This window comes from Carlito syrichta, unplaced genomic scaffold, assembly GCF_000164805.1.
Source record: "Carlito syrichta isolate Samal-C Ts95f unplaced genomic scaffold, Tarsius_syrichta-2.0.1 Scaffold306742, whole genome shotgun sequence".
Taxonomy (NCBI): domain Eukaryota; kingdom Metazoa; phylum Chordata; class Mammalia; order Primates; family Tarsiidae; genus Carlito; species Carlito syrichta.
In genome coordinates, this window is record NW_007250838.1 from 253,129 (window position 1) to 272,276 (window position 19,148).

Consider the following 19,148-nt stretch of genomic DNA (forward strand, 5'->3'; position numbering starts at 1 on the left):
CTGCCCAGGCGGGTCTCGAACCTGCAGGCTCAGGCAATCCACTCACCTCAGCCTCCCAAAGGCGCGGGATTACAGGCTGAGCCACCGAGCCCGGCCAAAGACATAAATTTAAGAGCAAAATTATAGAACTGTTAGAAGAAAACGAAGGTGCCAATCTTCATGACTGTGAGTTAGACAGTGATTTCAAAGACACCAAAAGCACAGGATAATCAGATTTCATCAACATTGAGCACTCTGGTGTTTCAAAGAAACCTATTAAAAAAGTTAAAAAAAAAAAAGACAAACTACAAAATGGGAGAAAATTTTTTGTTTGTTTGTTTTTGAGTTAGAGTCTCACTCTGTCACCCAGACTGGAGTGCAGTGGCTGCTCCCGGCCACCGCAGCCTTGGCCTGCTAGGCTCCGGCAATCCTTCCACCTCAGCCTTCCAAGTAGCTGGAACTACAGGCACGCGCTACCACGCCCAGCTAATTTTTTGATTTATTGTAGAGATGAGGTCTCACCAAGTTGCCCAGGCGGGTCTCGAACCTGCGGGCTCAGGCAATCCACTCACCTCAGCCTCCCAAGGCGCGGGATTACAGGCTGAGCCACCGAGCCCAGCTGGAGAAAATATTTTAAAAGCATGTATTTGTTAGCGATCTATATATAGAATGTAAAAAGAATCATTACAACTTGATAATAAAAGAACAAAGAACCAAATAAAAATAAAAAGACAAATAATACAAATGACCAATAAGCACATGGAAAGATATTCAGTATCCTTAACCATCAAGGAAATAAAAATGGAAACCACAATGAAATACCACTTCATACCTACTGGGATAGCTATAATAAAAAGTCAGACAAGTCAGTGAGGATGTGAGAAATTGCCACCCTTATGCACTGCTGTGGGGGGATGGAAGATGGCGCAGCTGTGTTGAAAGATAGTCTGGGAGTTCCTCAAACAGTTAAACAGTTACCATATGACTGGGCAATTCTACTAGATAGGTGACCCAAGAGAAATTAAAACATATGTCCATACCAAAAACTTATTCATAAGTGTCCATAACAGCACAATTCATAATAGCCAAACAGCAAAAACAACCCAAACATCCATCAACTATTGAAGTATAAAGAAAATGTAATCTGTCTATACAATGGGATATTATTCAGCCATAAAAGGGAATGAGGTACTGATTCATGCTATAATACTATCTTTCTCTTCTTTGCTTTCTTTTCTTTTTTTTCTTTTGAGTCCGAGTCTCACTAGGTGAATGGTATGGTATGTGAATTATAACTCCATCAAGTATTATTTTTAAAATGCAGAGGGTAGAAGACATAACCCATCCTCTGTAAGCCAACAAGAGTCCTCATAGCCTAGTGTTTATAGGAACAAGGGCTTTGCAGTCTCTGCCTAAGTGAAGATCCTGGCAGCACCATCTTCAATCTGGGGCTTTATTTAAGTTACTTGACCTCTCTAAGCCTCAGTCTCTCTGTCTATAAAATGGGGATGATGACACCTACTCATTTATTTCTGCCTTGATATGATGTCCGTTCAGTGCTCAGTAAATGCTGACCTGCTGGCTGACCTGTTTTAAGATGTGGAAAATATTCCTTCCTCTTGTTTCTAGTGTAGTGAATTTTACTTAATGATTTTCTTATCCTTTCTTTCAAGCCACGTGTTCCATGTCTTCTCCATGAAGCTATAACTTTCTCGGGGGTCACCATTTAGAGTGCCCCAAGCTGTACCACCTTTATATGTGGAAGCCATGAATGCCCAGTGCAGCATGAACCATGACAGTCCTTGTGTGGCTGGGGACCTATAGGCTCTGAGATGATGCAGGGCTTTGTGTCAGAATCATTCCTGCCACCCAGATAAGTCTAGAAGCTTCTGAGAGAGAGCTCCATCTGCAGGAGATCCCTCTCTACTGCTCTTCTTTATTTCTCTAACTGAATAGCTTGGTTTCCTTTTCTGAGCCATCCTACCCTTATCAATACAGTATCTGGCCCACTTACTTGCCAATATGAGTCTCAAATCTTGCCCACTTTGTGTTTTTTTGTTTTATTTCTAGAGACAGGTCTCTCTGTCCCCCGGGCTGGAGTGCAGTGACGTGATCATAGCTCACTGCACTCTCGAGCTCTTGGCAGGAGCTCAAGCGATCCTAGTCTCCTAAGTACCTGGCATTACAGGCCCATGCTACCATGCCCAGCTAATTTTGAAAAATTTTCTGTAGGAATAAGGTCTCCCTGTGTTGCCCAGGCTAGTCTCAGGCTGCCGGAGTCAAGCAATCCTCCCACTTTGGCCCCCCAAAACTCCGAGACTACAGATGTGAGCCACTGCGCCTTGGCCCATGATTTTTTTTTTTAAATCTATTCCTGCTTGAGGCAGAGATTAAGGAGCCTCTCTCTCACTGCGACTGTGCCAGTGTCCCCTGTAGTTGTTAGGCTGAGAATAGAAACTCACCATCACATAGTGATCACATTCCATTTCAACCCAGATCCTTTTTTTTAATTGAGGTATAATTCATATACCACAAAATTCAGCCCTTCAATGAACAATTCAGTGGTGTTTAGTATGTTCACAGAAGTATGCAACCACCACTACTATTTAATTACAGAATATGTTCATTACCTCAAAAAGAAGCCCCCACACCCATGAACAGTCCCCCCTTTCCTCCCTCCTCCTAGTCCCTGTCAACCACTCATCTTGCTTTCTCTATGAATTTACCTATTCTGGAGGTTTTATATAAATAGAATCATATGACTTATAGCCTTTGGGGTCTGGCTTTTACTTAGCCCAATATTTTCAAGGTCATCGGTGTTACAGTACTTATCAGCACTTCATTTGTTTCATGGCTGAATAATATTCCATTGTATGAATAGATCACATTTAGTTTATCCATTCAGCAGGTGATGGACTTTTGGGTTGTTTCCATTTTTAGGCTATTATGAATCATATTCCTGTGAATATTTGTGTACAAGTTTCTGTGTGAACATATGCTTTCAGTTCTCTTGTTGGGTCATCTGGTAACTCAATTTAGCTTTTTGAGGAACTGTCTGCTTTTTTACAGTGACTATGCCATTTTCCATTTTTACCAGCAATTCAGGAGGATTCCAGTTTTTTCCATATCCTCACCAGCACTTGTTATCTGACTTTTTATTTATGGCCATCAAAGTGGATGTGAAATAATATCTCATTGATTCTGATTGGCATTTCCCTAATAACTGTGGATGTTGAGGATATTTTCATGTGTTTCTTCAGCATTTGTATATCGTCTCTGGAGATTTTTTTTTTTTGGTAAGTTGAAGTTTTACTCTGTCGCCCACTGCAGCCTCAACATGCTGAGCTCAGATGTTCTTTCCGCCTCAGCCTCCCAAGTAGCTGGAACTACAGGTGTGTGCCACCGTGCCCGGCTAATTTGATTTATTGTAGAGACAATATCACGCCATGTTGCCATGTCGGGAGGCTGAGGAGGAAGGAACGCCTGAACTCAACATGTTGAGGCTGCAGTGGGAGATAGAGTAAGACTCCAACTCTCTCTCTCTCACACACACAATTCTCAAACCCCTGGGCTCAGGCCATCCTCTCCCCTCAGCCTCCCAAAGTTCTGAGATTATGGGCGTGAGCCACTGTGCCCAGTGAGAAATGTTTATTCACATCTTTTGCCCAGTTTTTAATTGGGTTGTCTTTTTATTGTTGAGTTGTGCTTCATATATTCTCGATGATATCTGAGATCGTTCTCAGTGGGTAACAAAATGTTTCAACTCCTTTCTTCTTTATTTAAACATACCAGTGCATACCATCTGCCCACAGCTGTACTTCCTCCTGCTTTGCAGTTGTCCCGCATTTAGTCGAGTGTGTTCCTCTCCAGCTGGTGCTTATTCCACAGTAGCCATCAGACTTAAGGGTGGCATCTTACCTTTACAGTATGGTGCTGTTTTCTGAGCATTTTCACAGGCGCTACCTCATTTGTGTTTTCATTTACTACCTCTGTTTTGTGGATGAGGAAACAGACTCTAAGGTTCAGTAGCCTGCCCACGGTCAGAAAAGTCATAGATTCTAACTGACCCACGTGCTCAAATGTTCTAATAGTGGCCCTGTGTTCTTTCCTGGGCTGTCTCTCTCCCTAGGCAGAACTCGTTGACTGCTGATCCTTCTGATCTTAGAACTCTTTTCCATTAACCCATTTTAACATGTAGTCCTCTCTGATATCTTTTTTGTTCATAGACCTGCCTTTCCCACCTTCAGTTAATCACTGACGATCCTCCAAGACTCATATGGATATGCCTAAATTGGGTACACTCGTAGATTCTTTGGAAGGAAAAAAATGATGAAAAAGTATGACTTCTCAATGATTTTCTTTTTCTTTTTGCCCAGACTGGAGTGCAGTGGCATGATCGTGGCTCACCACAGCCTTGACCTCCTGGGCTCAGGCGATCCTTCCACCTAAGCCTCCCGAGTAGCTGAGACTACAAGCATATGCCACCACATCTGGCTGATTTTCTATTTCTTGTAGAGACTAGGTCTTGCTCCTGGGCTCAAGCGATTCTCCCGCCTCAGCCTCCCAGAGTGTGGGGATGACAGGCATCAGCCACCACACCCAGTCTTCTCAATGATCTTCTACATCAGTATGTTTTTTACTTTTCATATAGGTCAATCAGCTCAAAACCTCTATGCAGTCAGTTCTACAAGAGTGGAAGGTTTATGATAAACTTTATGAGGAAGTGAATATGATGACAATCCGATTCTGGTACTGCGTGGAACACAGCAAGCCTGTGGTGCTATCACTAGAGGCCTTGAAACGCCAGGTGCAGAACCTTCAGGTAAATTAACCAGGGCTTGGCACAGTATGTTGTTGCAGAAAATTCCAAATGGGAGGAAGCACGGTGATGGACATAATTGTGTTTGTGCTCTCCACAGAGAAGCACAAATCAGTATGATAAACAGTGCCATAGAAAGTATAAATGGAAATTCCAGAATGAGTCCCATGAACTGAATCAGTAAAACTTTGCAAAACCGAACGTTGAATTTTTCTTCATTTTTCCATGTTCATATTATGTCACAAGTTATTATTTTTTTTTTTTTTTTGAGTCAGTATCTCACTCTGTCTCCCAGGCTGTAGGGGCAGTGGTATGATCATGGCTCATCGCAGCCTCAGCTTCCTGGGCTCAGGCAATCCTTCCACCTCAGCCTCCCAGGTAGCTTTAACTACAGGTGCTCACCACCATACCCAGATAATTTTTCTGTTTTTTGTAGAAATGAGGTCTTACTGTATTGCCTACGCTGGTCTCAAACTCCTGGGCTCAAGCAATGCTCTCTCCTTGGCCTTCCAAAATACTGGGATTACAGACATGAGCCACCACGCCCCACTATATTTCACAGTATCAAGGTTTTGTTTTTGTGCTTTTTTTTTTTTTCATTTTTAGTATGCCTTAGTACTATGTAATTAATATGACTCAGGACTTAAAAGTTCAGTGTCAAGTAAGGAATGCCTCCTCAGTTGTTTTCTTCATTCCCTTCCTGATAGCTTATCCCAGTTCTACAGGATCTGAGTGTTTCTGTGATTGCTAGACGGGAGTAAGTGTTCAGAAGCTGCTGTCTTCTTTAAAAGTAGCCAAGCCATTCTAACCCTTCCATGCCTGCTGTGTTCTCTTAGTCTCTGCAAGATGAAGCTGAGAGCAGTGAAGGCAGTTGGGAGAAACTCCAGGGGGTTGTTGGCAAACTCAAAGGTCTCTGTCCCTCAGTTGCTGAAATAATCGAAGAGAAATGCCAAGATACTCATACAAGGTACGCTCTGAATGACAGATCAGATATTTTCATTTTAATGACATGTGGTGAATGAGGTGGCATAGCCTTGTCTTATGCCTCTGAGATGACTGGTTTTATACTATCCAGTCTCTGTAAGATTGGAAATCATGAGGGCTCTTACCTTCCTTGTGCGAGGGTTTGATAGAATCAACCTGGAAATACTCTAATTATAGGTCCCATGTAGTTACTCACAGAAGGTATAGACTGAGTGTCAAGTGCCTTCAATAAGGGCAACAAGGTCAGAGGCAGAAACAGACCAAGAGGTGGGCCAGGCAGGCAGTCTTCAGGGGCGTTCAAACATCACTGGAAACATTATAAGATGGAAGGAAGAAAGAGGATGTTAGACTGTTAGACTATCTCTTGGGAACATCATTTGTGGGGTTGGAAGGAATTAAATTATTTGCTGAGCTACTTATGGTGGGATGAGAAAGCTCCTTCTAAGGAGTATGACCCTAGCTTATTGCAAGGATTTTTTTTTTTTTTTTAGTTGGAGTCTCACTCTGTTGCCCAGGCTGGAGCGCAGTGACATGCTTATCGCTACTATAACCTCAACCTGCTGGGCTCAGATGGTCCTTCCACCTCAGCGTTCCAAGTAGCTCAACTACAAGCATGTGCCACCACGTCTGATGGATTATTTTGTGGTTTGTTGTAGAGATGAGGTCTCGCCAAGTTGCCCAAGTTGGTCTTAAACTCCTGGGCTCAGGCAATCCTCTCACCTCCGCCTCTCAAAGTGCTGGGATTATACAGGTGTGAGCCACCCACTGGCCAAGATTTTTATTTTAATGAGTGAGATATGAAAGTTGGCCTAAAGCCATTTGAGACAGCGATGAAATGTTATGCCATCTTGAATGTCCTTCTTCACCCTTCCTCCATGAACTCAACCTTGAAACCTCTCTTGTAAATCAACCTTGAACAATTATTGAACAAGGGGACACCAAATTATATACCCTGCAGGGGTGTCCTCAGCTCTTGATTCAGTCCTTATTAGAAGAGAGGGAGGAGGGTAGTGAGGAAGGAACATGGAAGCATGTCAGACTCCACATGCAGTACAGAGGGCCACCCTCAAAGCAAGTGGCAGTGCACTTTGCTGTTAAAGGAGGTCATTTGTCACCCTGCCTGTCCACATTCAGTTACTGACACGAGAACAGGTTGGAAGCCATGTTGAAAAGTACACATAGCACAAAAGACCAAAGAGTACCAAATTGCTCATAGTAGTTACCTCTAGATAAATGAGGAGCCAGGCATTTTGTAACTGTCTCATTGATGGATGGGTGGGTAGGTAGGTAGACAGACAGATAGCTAGATCCATACATGTTTTAAGGGGTGTTTTTTTCTTTTTATTTTATAATAAGCATATGTTATATTTACAATTAGGAAAAGTCTCATAAAAAAGACAAGATATCTGAAATACATAAGAGTAAAGCAATCATGCTGTTTTTTACTCCCCCCCCCAAACCAATTTTAGTAGGATTTAAGGATATTGTAGAGAAAGTATTTTGATGTGTTTCAGGTTAGCATGTAAATATTGCAAGGCTTTCAGACTGTTCATATATACCCATAACTGTACAAATATTGATATATTTACATTCTTTGACCCAGTAATTCTCCCAGAAATCTAGTCTAATGCCTTGAAATACAGAAAAAAAAATGCCTTTTGAACAAAGCTGTATCTGAGCATTATATATAACAGCAAAAATTGTAGACTTCTTCAGTATCCATGCTAAACAAGAATTTGGCACTTAATAACAATAGCAAAACCTAGGCTATTTGCAGAAAGGCGAAATACTATAGTCTACCTATGGTATAAAACAATTTCCTTTCTTTCTACTTTTATAATTGTTTTTGCAACTGCAAAATAAATTTCATTTGATAGAAACACAATTTATTTATTTATTTTTGAGTTGGAGTCTCACTCAGTGGCCCAGACTGGAGTGCAGTGGCCGCTCCCGGCCACCGCAGCCTCGACCTGCTGGGCTCCGGTGATCCTTCCGCCTCAGCCTTCCAAGTAGCTGGAACTACAGGCATGCACTACCATGGCTGGCTCATTTTTGATTTGTTGTAGAGATGAGGTCTTGTCAAGTTGCCCAGGCGGGTCTCAAACCCGCGGGCTCAGGCAATCCACTCACCTCGGCCTCCCAAAGTGCTGGAATTACAGGCTGAGCCACTGAGCCCAGCCTAGAAACACAATTTAAATAAGGCCTATGTAAAGATAGCCTTCGTATTCTGTGAGCCACTCCCATGAGGGGGTGTTTGACCAGGCACACAATTCAGTACTTTTTCCACCTTTGACAAAAAAGAGCTATTTCTTGCCAATCACAAATTTTGTAGTTTTTATTGAGTTTTACAAAGTCAATAAATAGCCTAATTTGGATTTCTAGTTATGTAATGGTTTATATAATGTTATGCCATTAAGAAGAAAGCACTTAATAATGTCTTCTTCATGATCCATCTGCCCATAACTCACTGTCCTTTTGCTACAAGGAAGAGGAGGGAATGAGGGTTGTGTTTGTGTTGCTCTGACAGGTGGACCCAGGTAAACCAAGCCGTGGCAGACCAACTACAGAAGGCCCAGCATCTGCTGCAACTCTGGAAGGCCTATGGCAGTGCTCACACTGAAGCAACTACGAGGCTGGCCCAGCAGGAAGCTAAGTTTCAACAGCTCGCCAGCATCAACATGTCGGGAAACAACCTGGCAGAGATCCTGCCTCCAGCCCTGCAAGACATAAAGGTGGGTGCCAAGCCCCTTTGGAAAGCCAAGGCAGGTCAGCCCGATGGACAAGACTGGTAGGGGACAGCTGGGGATGAGACAGACCGCAGGGACAGAGAAGTCAAGTTAGGACAGGTGCTGTGAGCAGGTCATGTAGGACATAGGTCAGGCTGGGAGGACCAGGTGGCGGCTCAGAGGTGAGGTCCAGGCAGCAGGTAGCTTGTTGGGTCAGGACCTGACACCACACGTTCCAAGTCGGCCCTGTCACTCTAGCAGTTAAATCTCCAAATCCAAAGCCTCATATGGAGTCTGACATAAAAGCAAAAGTGTCTCAACTGCGTGTGCTTGTCCAAGAATGATACATATGGAACCTCCTCCTTTAGCAATGACTATGGACTTGGTGCCATGTTAGCATGCCCCTTCTGTGGATAGAGTGCTTTTTAGCACATGTGAAAGAGTTGTATAATTCCCTCTGTGGTGTTTCCCTATTACCGTTAGTGATGAATGTCTAGAAACTGATTACTTCTTAGTGTTAAACTGAGTGAACAGGTGCCTTTTATATCTCCTCTACTGTAGGTGAAATTAAAAAGTAGTAACCAATCTCATTAGAGAGACAAGGATCCAACAGAGATGGTCTGCATTTCCGATGAACTTCCAAACAAAACGAAAAACCAGAAATATCACACACTCAGTATTTCCAGAGTAGCCCTAAAATCAGCTTGATAAATGAGATTCTATAGTTTTCTGCAAATAAATTCATCTGTGTCAGAAGTCTGAGGCAGGGGACAATGTCACATTGATTCTTTAAATGATATCAAAGCAGATCCCTAAGGTGTTAGATAGTTAGAATTATCAAGCACATGAGTCCACCCAGGTGTTTTCCAGTTTCTAAATACTGGGAGCCTGACCTCTGTTGGTCATTGGTCAGTTTCAGCTCTAAACTGACAGATTTCGGAATAGCACCAGGGATGTACATCATTTAAAGAAAGCTCCGCCTTTTCAGGTATTTAAAACAAACATGGCCAAACACAATGGCTCACACCTGTAATCCCAACACTTTGGGAGGCCGAGGTGGGAGGACTGCTTGAGCCCAGGAGTTGGAGACCAGCCTGGGCAACATAGCAAGACTTCGTCTCTCTAAAAAATAAACAATAACAAAGAGCCATTCCCACAATTTGTGAGCAGATATTCCCCTAGATGTTGATGGAGTAGCGGGGGGTAGGGAATTGTGGTGTGGGAGGAGGAGGGACTGTTTTGTGACACTTTTTTTTCTTCAGGAGCTACAGCATGATGTGCAGAAGACAAAAGAAGCCTTTCTCCAAAATTCTACCCTCCTGGATCGACTCCCATCACCTGCAGAACCCAGCACCCACACACTCCTCCCTGGCCACCTGCACTCCCTCCAGAGGGCTACTTATCTGGAAAAGATGCTGCTTGCAAAAGCAAATGAAGTCGAGGTTCGTCTTATTTTTCCATTCAAGTTTCTGTCTTGGACACCTGCACACTACCCTCTGTCCCAGTATCCTCTGAAGTAATAGTGCTGTCTGGACTGCTCCTTAGGGAAACAACAGACTGAAGCTTCCCTAAACACGCACAATTCTAACTTCATTCGCATGGGCAGATTTTAAATAATCGTTTCTTCTCGAAGGAACATGTTAGTTCAACAAATCATGGATGTATTACATTTCATCCACTGTTCAGGTCTCACAGATTTCTGAGTGGAGCAGCTGAGTCATAGTACTAGCTACTTAAAGCATGCCCCCCCAAGCCAGGCTCGGTGGCTCAGCCTGTAATCCCGCACCTTTGGGAGGCTGAGGTGAGTGGACTACCTGAGCCCGAGGGTTCGAGACCCGCCTGGGCAACTTGGCGAGACATCATCTCTACAATAAATTTTAAAAAATTAGCCGGGCGTGGTAGTGTGTGCCTGTAATCTCGACTAGTTGGAAGGCTGAGGCGGAAGGATTGCCGGAGCTCAGCAGGTCGAGGCTGCAGTGGCCGGGAGGGGCCACTGCACTCCAGTCTGGGTGACAGTGAGACTCCAACTCAAAAAAAAAAATGCATGGCCCCCTTTTATTTATTTATTCAGTTTTGGTAGAGAAGGGGTCTTGCTACATTGCCCGGGCTGGTCTTCAACTCCTGGCCTCAAACCATTCTCCTGCCTCAGCCTCCCATGGTGCTAGGATCATAGGCATGAGCCACAGCTCTTGGCTCCATTTTTAAATTTGTTATTCACTTTTTCCAAAGCCTTCAGTGCATGAGCTATCAGCAAGTTACACAGAAGGTCAGGGAATGCCAATATCATGTCTTGATGCCAGCCAGAGAAAACATCTCCTGTGAGTGGTCCCCTCAAGCACGTGATCCCTTCATCCAGGAAGGTTCAGAGGCACAGAGTGAAAATCAGTAATGAGCTGCTGGGGGATTGAAAACAGCTTTTACCAGCACCCAAGGCTGTGCTTAATTCTGTTTTGCATGCACATGAAAATAGCCTCTAATGAAAATTTCTCTCGTTCTAGTTTGTTCTCTCACAGTTTAAGGATTTTGGGGACCGGCTGGAATCTTTAAAAGGTCTTATTATGCACAAAGAAGAGAACTTGGAGCATCTCTACCAACAAGAAAAAGAAGAAAACCCTGACTTATTCTTGGTATTGTCAATATTTGTCTTTCCCGGGGGCTCAGACTCACCAGAGGATAAAAAATAAGCCAATGACTGTTAGGGGACAGAATCTGATTGCATCCTAGCTAACTCTTGAGCACGGTCATTTGTATGCCATTCATTCCTGTCCTGTATTCCCTGAGGTCTAGGAAAAGTAGGACAACATAGGGAGTAATTTTTAGTAGATTTTTTTTTAATCCCAGTGTCTTTACTAGTTAGTGTCAGTGAACCAGAATAATCTGTGAATTGGCCGTTGTGATTAATAGAATTTTTCTGGTTAGTTTAAGATAAAAAGTAAAATGCTCTATTAAAATTATACATTTTTTTGCCGGGTTCGGTGGCTCAGCCTGTAATCCTACACCTTGGGAGGCTGAGGTGAGTGGATTGCCTGAGCCCGCAGGTTTGAGACCCGCCTGGGCAACTTGGCGAGACCTCATCTCTACAATAAATCAAAAAATTAGCCAGGCGTGGTAGCACACACCTGTAGTTCCAGCTACTTGGATGACTGAGGCCAGAGGATTGCTGGAGCCCAGCAGGTCGAGGCTGCGGTGGCCGGGAGCAGCCACTGCACTCCAGTCTGGGCGACAGAGTGAGACTCTGACTCAAAAAAAAAAAAATTATACATTTTTTCCTTCTCTATTACCTTAATAAGTCTAGTAAACATAAATGAATGAAAATTAAAGAATTTTTTATCCTGCAATAGATAAGAATCAGTATTTGTAACCTAGATTAGCAGTCAGCAAGCAGTGGTTCAGTGTCCAAATTTAAGTCCACCACCAATTTTTGCCAATCAAATTTATTTTGGGGGGAGGTGAAGGGGATGGCCATTGGAGTCTTACTCTGTCACCTAGACTGGAGTTCAGTGGCACAATCATGGCTTACGGCAGCCTCAACCTCCTGGGCTTAGGTAATCCTTCCATCTCAGCCTGCCGAGTAGCTGGGACTACCACACTGGCTAATTTTTGTTTGTTGTTGTTTTTTTTTGTAGACACTAGGTCTCGCTATGTTTTCCAGGTCTCAAACTCCTGAACTCAAGCAGTCCTCCCACCTTAGCCTCCTGAAATGCTGGGATAACAGTTGTGAGCCACTGCACCCAGCAACCAATAAAATTTAATTAAAATGCAGCCATGCTCTTTCATTTATGTGCTGTCTGTGAGAGTTTTCATGTTACAAGAGCAGAGTTGAATAGTTGCTACAGAGACCATATGGCCCACACAAGCCTAGAATGCTTATGATCTGGCCCTTGATAGAAAAAGTTTGCTGACCCTGACTAAGATATTAGAGCAGAGTTCTGGAGTGATAACTTAGATATTAAGGTTGTTTCCTTGATGTATCATCAATCTAGAGGCTGTTCCTGGAATATCTTTTTAAAAAATAGCATTTTGATGAGTTTGCTTTCTTGGTGATTTCATATTCTGTCTAAATATGAGTGTTTCAGTACCATACTTTGCTTGGGTTATTTGAAGGGTCAAATTTTCATTGCTCCATGCTTACCCTGTTGAGGGTCAAGTTGTTGGCAGACTAACTGCAACTTGAAGGTCCAGAGTTGATCCTTAAAGCCAAACCAAACGAAACCATGCCAGGCACAGGGACTCATGCCTATAATCCCAGCAAGCACATTGGGAAGCTGAGGTGGGAGGATTGCGTGAGCCCAGGAACCAGCCTGGGCAAGATAGCAAGACCCCCATCTCTACAGAGAAATCACAGTGACTCATGCCTGTAGTCCCAGCTTCTTGGGAGGCTGAGACTGGAGGGTCACCTGAGCCTAGGAGGTCAAGGCTGCAGTGAGCCGTGATCAGGCCACTGCACTCCAACCTGGGCAACAGAGTGAGACCCTGACTCAAAAACAAAACAAAACCAAAAAAAAACTTTTCTGTATTCTTCCAAGACAAAATCTGAGAGCACCTTCTATTTCCTGGGCTGCTCTGAGAGCACCTTCTATTTTCCTGGGCTGTATTCTAGAAAAAGCCCAACCCTACCACTAACCAGTTGTTTGACTATGGACAAGTCGCTTGCCTGTTTAGGCTTTGATTTTCCTGTGTCTTTGAGACAAGGAGGGCTTTTTGTCATCTAGATAACTTACTGACATCCGCAAATCTGGCCTTTAATTTTTTTCTAATAGAATCATGTGCTGACACTGACGGCCCAGTCGCCTGATATCGAATATTTGAATGAAGTGAGCCTCAAGCTCCCACTCAGTGATGTAGCCCTAAGGACGCTACAGAATGTGAACCGGCAGTGGATTCGGGCCACAGCCACGGCTCTGGAGCGCTGCAGGTCAGAGCATCCCATCTCTGCCATTGTTTCAATGCAGTTAAAATCTGCAGCTTCAGCGCAGGAATGGAATTATTAGATGGATGTGATTGTTTGTTTTGAACCTTTGCAGTGAGCTTCAGGGAAATGGACTGAAAGAAAAATTTCTCTATTGCTGTGAAAAGTGGATTCAACTTTTGGAGAAGATAGAAGAGACACTCAAAGTGAACATTGCCGACAGCCTTCCAGCTCTCCGGGAACAGCAGAAAACCTATGAGGTAAACCTGTGTCCTCTGCCAACCTGGGGCAGGAGGCAGGGAGCAACAGATTTAAATAGAACACAGGGAGTACCTCTCAACCCCGAAATACAGAACATATGTCTTTAAGGAAATTATCTGTCAGTTGCTCACTTGTTAAACTCTTGCCCATTTCCTAAATACATGTTGTTCTATTGGTCTGTTTTATTAGCAACAGCACTCCCAGGCTTTCTACAGTATATAGAAGCTTCTCGCACAGCTTTGCTTCCACAGAATGCAAACATTGCATCTATCAAGAGGATCTTAAAGCACTTAAGCTCATCTCTGCATTTTCACTGAGTAGTTCTCTATCATTGTGAAGCACCTAGTGTAATGATAACGGCAACACTGATCATTTCAGAGACGTTTTTCCCATGTCTGTGTGGATGTGCATTTGAAAATATTCCTGGTGGTTATTACAGGCTGATCGTGCATTTCAAAAGTGTGCATGATTTGTTCACTGTAGCTTTTTAATGTAACTGATTTGAGTCTACATTTTTACACTAAGATCATCCGATGAAAACAAAGTCGGCCCTGCCAGAAAGCTGTGTGACCTCGAATAAGTTACTAAGCCTCTCTGTACCTTTGTTTTCTCTTCTTCAAATGGATATCCTAATAGCGCTTAAGTTGAGACTCAAATGAGACAATGCGTGCTTACACAGTGCCTAGAAATAGTAAATGGACATCAGACCGTTATTATTAGAGCTATTCACTTGTTAGATTATATTCATAGGTGATATTGATGTGATAGTTGAGCATTTTAGCAGCTAGGCCCAAATAATTTGAAAATGTATCGTCCCTTAAAACCTCTGTGAGCTTAGATTTTAATAGGAACTGTAAGTTCGAGATTCATAAAATAAATTCTACTCGCTGATATTTTATATTTGGACTCATCCATAGATGTTAGAAGCTGAAGTTTCTATAAACCAGACAATTGCTGATGCCTATGTCACCCAGTCCTTACAACTTCTGGACACAACAGAAATACAGACAAGGTAAGCTGTCTGGGCACAGGGAAGGCAGTGCAGTCAGTTGGTCAGGTCAGGCCTTCCGCCACGTGAATCTTGACCACGTTGGCACCTACAGCCCTGTTATTGACCATCACCCCTGGGGCCAGTCTTCCGACTGTACATTAGGACCAGGTCTTGCTATGTGGCCTTGAAAACATCAGTGACACCTTTTTTCTTTGGTATGTGGCTAGGGTTAGCACCCCAGGAGCTTTTAAAAATATCCACTCGCCGGGCTCGGTGGCTCAGCCTGTAATCCCGCGCCTTTGGGAGGCTGAGGTGAGTGGATTGCCTGAGCCCGCGGGTTCGAGACCCGCCTGGGCAGGCGAGACCTCATCTCTACAATAAATCAAAAAATTAGCCGGGTGTGGTAGCGCATGCCGGTAGTTCCAGCTACATGGAAGGCTGAGGTGGAAGGATCGCCAGAGCCCAGCAGGTCGAGGCTACGGTGGCCGGGAGCGGCCACTGCACTCCAGTCTGGGCGACAGAGTGAGACTCCAACTCAAAAATATATATATATATCCACTTACCAAGTATAGGTAACTACCTTTTTTTTGATTGTTTGCTTTTATTTTTATTTAGATACAGAGTCTTGCTCTGTTGCCCAGGTTGGAGTACAGTGACACAATCATATGGCCAAACACCTTTTGCTAGACCCACCATCATATTTTAGTGGAATAGTACTAGGTTTGGCTTTTTGGGGTTTTGTTTTTGTTTTTCCCTGAGTTGAATTCTCACTCTGTTGCCCAGGGTGGAGTGCGGTGGCACGCTCACGGCCTCCCCAGCCTCGACCTGCTGGACTCTGGCAATCCTTCTGCCTCAGCCTTCCAAATAGCCAGAACTGTAGATGCACGCCACCACGCCTGGCTAATTTTTTGAATTTTTGTAGACACGAGGTCTCACCAAGTTGCCCAGGCTGGTCTTGAACCCCTGGGATCAGGCAGTCCTCTCGCCTCTGCCTCCCAAAGTGCTAGGATTACAGGCTTAAGCCACCATGCCCGGCCAATACTCAGATTTTAAGAAGTTAGGTTTTGTCTCATGGAAACTATGTGTATAAATAGTGACTCTGAGCTTGTACATCTACCATTGATAGTTTTTTTTTTTTTTCTAGTGTTGATGCTGGGATTCTCTAACCCTTTGTTTTTCCCTAGACCTGAATTTGTTTCAGAATTCTCGAAGCTGGTGGACCGATGGCGGATCGCCGCCCAGGGCATTCGGCAGAGGAAGGATGATGTCGACGGGTGGGTGAGGAGGTGGCAGGACTTCACAACCTCCGTGGAGGACTTGCTCCACTTCCTCACTGACATCAGCCACCTACTCTCTGCAGTTAAGGGTCAGGAGAACTACGGCCTCCACCAAAGCAGAAGCCTGATCCATGAGCTGAAGGTAGTGCTGTGTCACAGTGTGAGAACCACAGGTGGTGGTTGTTTGCAAGATGTCCATTCGCCTTCTTTTTTTTAAAATCAGGGTCTCACTCTGTTGCCCAGGCTGAAGTGCAGTGGCACCATCATAGATCACCATAGCCTTGACCTCCTGAGCTCAAGTGATCCTGCTGCCTCAGCCTCCTGAGTAACTGGGACTACAGGCACATGCCACCACACCCAGCTAACTTTTTGATATTTTGTAGAGATGAGGTCTCGTTATGTCGCTCAGGCTAGTCTCAAACTCCTGGGGTCAAGCGATCTTCCTGCCACGGCCTCCCAAAGTGATGGAATTACAGGTGTGAACCTCTGTGGCCTCCCAAAGTGCTGGAGTTACAGGTGTGAGCCACCATGCCCAGCCAAATAGACTTATTCTGTGAAGCATATTTTTTTATTTCTGTGTTTCTAATCATTACGCTAGGAATCTTACCTCACCAGTCTTTGGTAGCGTACTTGTCTACTTGATGTGAAGCTTTAGCTTTTGATGTGAATGAGTGCGTGTATATATTCTGACCAGATTTGTATAATTTATATCTAACTTAACACATAAGGAATGCTCTGAAGGAAAAAACACAAACACACACAGTCACATTTTGATCACATGAGAAACTTAAGCAAGTTACTTTCTTCCTTTTTTTTTTTAGGATAAACAAATCCATTTTCAGAGATGGCAGACCACCTATGCACTAACCTTGGAAGCTGGAGAAAAGTTACGGAACACAGCTAACCCAGAGACCAAAGAGTTCCTTGACAGGAGAATCAGCCAACTTCAGGATAGCTGGAGGGACACAGAGCTCCAACTATCAGAGATGATTAAGCAGTTCCAAAGCATTATGGAGGTGAACTTACCTTTTACTTTGCCATTCAAGATACTCAATTCCAGTACCCACGATTTTTGTATACTGTGTGAAAATGGGGATGATTTTAGGAATTCACAATATCAGCGTATTGCAACTTGAGTTCTACTAATCCTTGAGTCATGCCAGTTACTTAATGTGAAATAATAGTATAGCTTTGAAATGGGATGCTAGAAACATGTATATGCATTTTAAGTATGACATTTGCTCACAAGATGGTGTTAATCAAATGAATGCTAGCATCACCATGGGACGGGCAGGACAGTCAAAGAAATGGCAGAAGCACAGTGAGTGAACGTCTTACTACACATTGCTACTATAATTTAATTCAACTTCGGAAAGTAATACATAGATAACATCTTTTGAAATGTGTATACATTTTTTGACACCAGTGTATATATACTAGAGAGAGAGAAAGAGAATGAAATTTGAGATTCTACTAATGTATTTGCTTTTATGAAACAGAAAATGTATTTTTAGTCGTCAAAAGTTCAGTACACAAGCCAGTGTTCCATGTACTCCGTCCTTGAGTATAATCTGTGAAAATAAGCACAGGGATACTTCATTTTTCTGCTATTATCAGAGAATGCACCTTTTTTCCAAAATATGAATTTTCCAAATAATTTATGATTATATCTTTAAGAACCAAAATGTTTTATACTGAGTCATTATTAGGAAAGCCATCATTTTGTTATGCTAAAAATACCAAGTTGTTCTCAAGGTCTCTGAGCTGCTTTGAACCTACAGTCCTCCCTGCCCTGCTGTGTTCTTTAAGTTCTGATGTGGTTTTTATGGCTTGTCTTTCTCTCTCTTAATGTTAAGCCATCTGTTTTTGCTTTTTGTTTCTCCAAGCTCATCTACTCCTTATAGTTCACTCTCCTCTCTAATCTGTTGCGTGCACCACTACTAGATAAACAGTTTATCAGAGAGGTTTTCTGAATTGAGTAAATATGGCCAGGCACAGTGGCTCACACCTGTAATCCCAACACTTGGGAAGACAGGGTGGGAGGATTGCTTGAACCCAGGAGTCAAGACCAGACTGGGTAACATAGTGAGACCTCATCTCTAAAAAGAGGGAGGGAGGGGTGGAAGGAGGGAGAAAGAGAGAGAAAGAAAGAAGGAAGGAAGATATATGTTGAATGTGGGCCTGAGCATCTCTCCTGTAAATAAAGGTCTGCCTATAAATTTTATTTGGTGCATGAACTGTGTTAAATTCATGAACTAGCAAATATGTTGAGCATGTGCCACATTTGTACAGCACGATGTAAACGAAATGGTTTGGTGGGAGAGAGGTTTTGCTTCTGTCTTTGCTTTCTTCTTAGTTGAGTTCCAGGTAGTTGATATTGCAAGACAGGTGGCCTCCCATTAAGTGAGGTGTAGAATTGAGGCAACCCAAGTATGCTTAGGCATCTGCTGTCCTGAGGAATTGAGTAGTGTTTCATCATATGTTTGCCTACTTTTAGTAGCCTCTGAAATAGAAACATATCCTGATGAATCCAATACACCTAAACTTGAAAATACAGGCCAGGTTCGGTGGCTCAGCCTGTAATCCCAGCACTTTGGGAGGCCGAGGCGAGTGGATTGCTTGAGCCCATGGGTTCGAGCCTAGCCTGGGCAACTTGGCAAGACCTCGTCTCTACAGTTAAAAAAAAATTAACTAGGCATGGTAGTGTGTGTCTGTAGTTCTAGCTACTTGGAAGGCTGAGGCAGAAGGATCGCAGGAGCCCAGCATGTTGACGCTGGGGTGGTTGTGAACATGCCACTGCACTCCAACCTGAGCGATGGAGTGAGACTCCAACTCAAAAAAAAAGAAAAAGAAAATACAGGGGCAACTCCTTCGGGTCCCCTCCCACTATGGGAACTTTTCTGTCTTCTCAGTAAATCCTGCTTAAAAAAAAAGAAAAGAAAAGAAAGAAAATACAGGCATCTTTTTGCTCAGTAGTGTAAAGTTTGAGGAAAAGAAATGGTCAGCAGTTGAGACTAGGCTTTTAACCTCATATCCACGGGCCTGTCATTTTTCTCTGAACCTTACTCTCTCCATTTTAAATGTGATAATATGTGCCCTGTCTGGCTCCTATGGTTATTATAGTTGCAATGAGTTAATGAAGCTAAGAATACTTTGTAAACAGCAAAATGCTTTATGCAGAAGGTGGTAGTCAAGGCAGTGG

General features: G+C 43.4%; 1 protein-coding gene across 1 annotated transcript in view; it reads left to right on the top strand.

Moving 5' to 3' along the window:
- SYNE2 (spectrin repeat containing nuclear envelope protein 2) overlaps positions 1 to 19,148 on the top strand; it is a 317,000-nt gene that overhangs the window by 243,970 nt on the left and 53,882 nt on the right. Inside the window, exons 84-93 of the mRNA XM_008063321.2 lie at positions 4,631 to 4,801; positions 5,635 to 5,765; positions 8,310 to 8,514; positions 9,771 to 9,950; positions 11,007 to 11,135; positions 13,269 to 13,423; positions 13,533 to 13,677; positions 14,596 to 14,690; positions 15,854 to 16,088; positions 16,768 to 16,962. Coding sequence (XP_008061512.1) covers positions 4,631 to 4,801; positions 5,635 to 5,765; positions 8,310 to 8,514; positions 9,771 to 9,950; positions 11,007 to 11,135; positions 13,269 to 13,423; positions 13,533 to 13,677; positions 14,596 to 14,690; positions 15,854 to 16,088; positions 16,768 to 16,962 — 1,641 coding nt within the window. The remainder of the gene's footprint in view (positions 1 to 4,630; positions 4,802 to 5,634; positions 5,766 to 8,309; positions 8,515 to 9,770; positions 9,951 to 11,006; positions 11,136 to 13,268; positions 13,424 to 13,532; positions 13,678 to 14,595; positions 14,691 to 15,853; positions 16,089 to 16,767; positions 16,963 to 19,148) is intronic.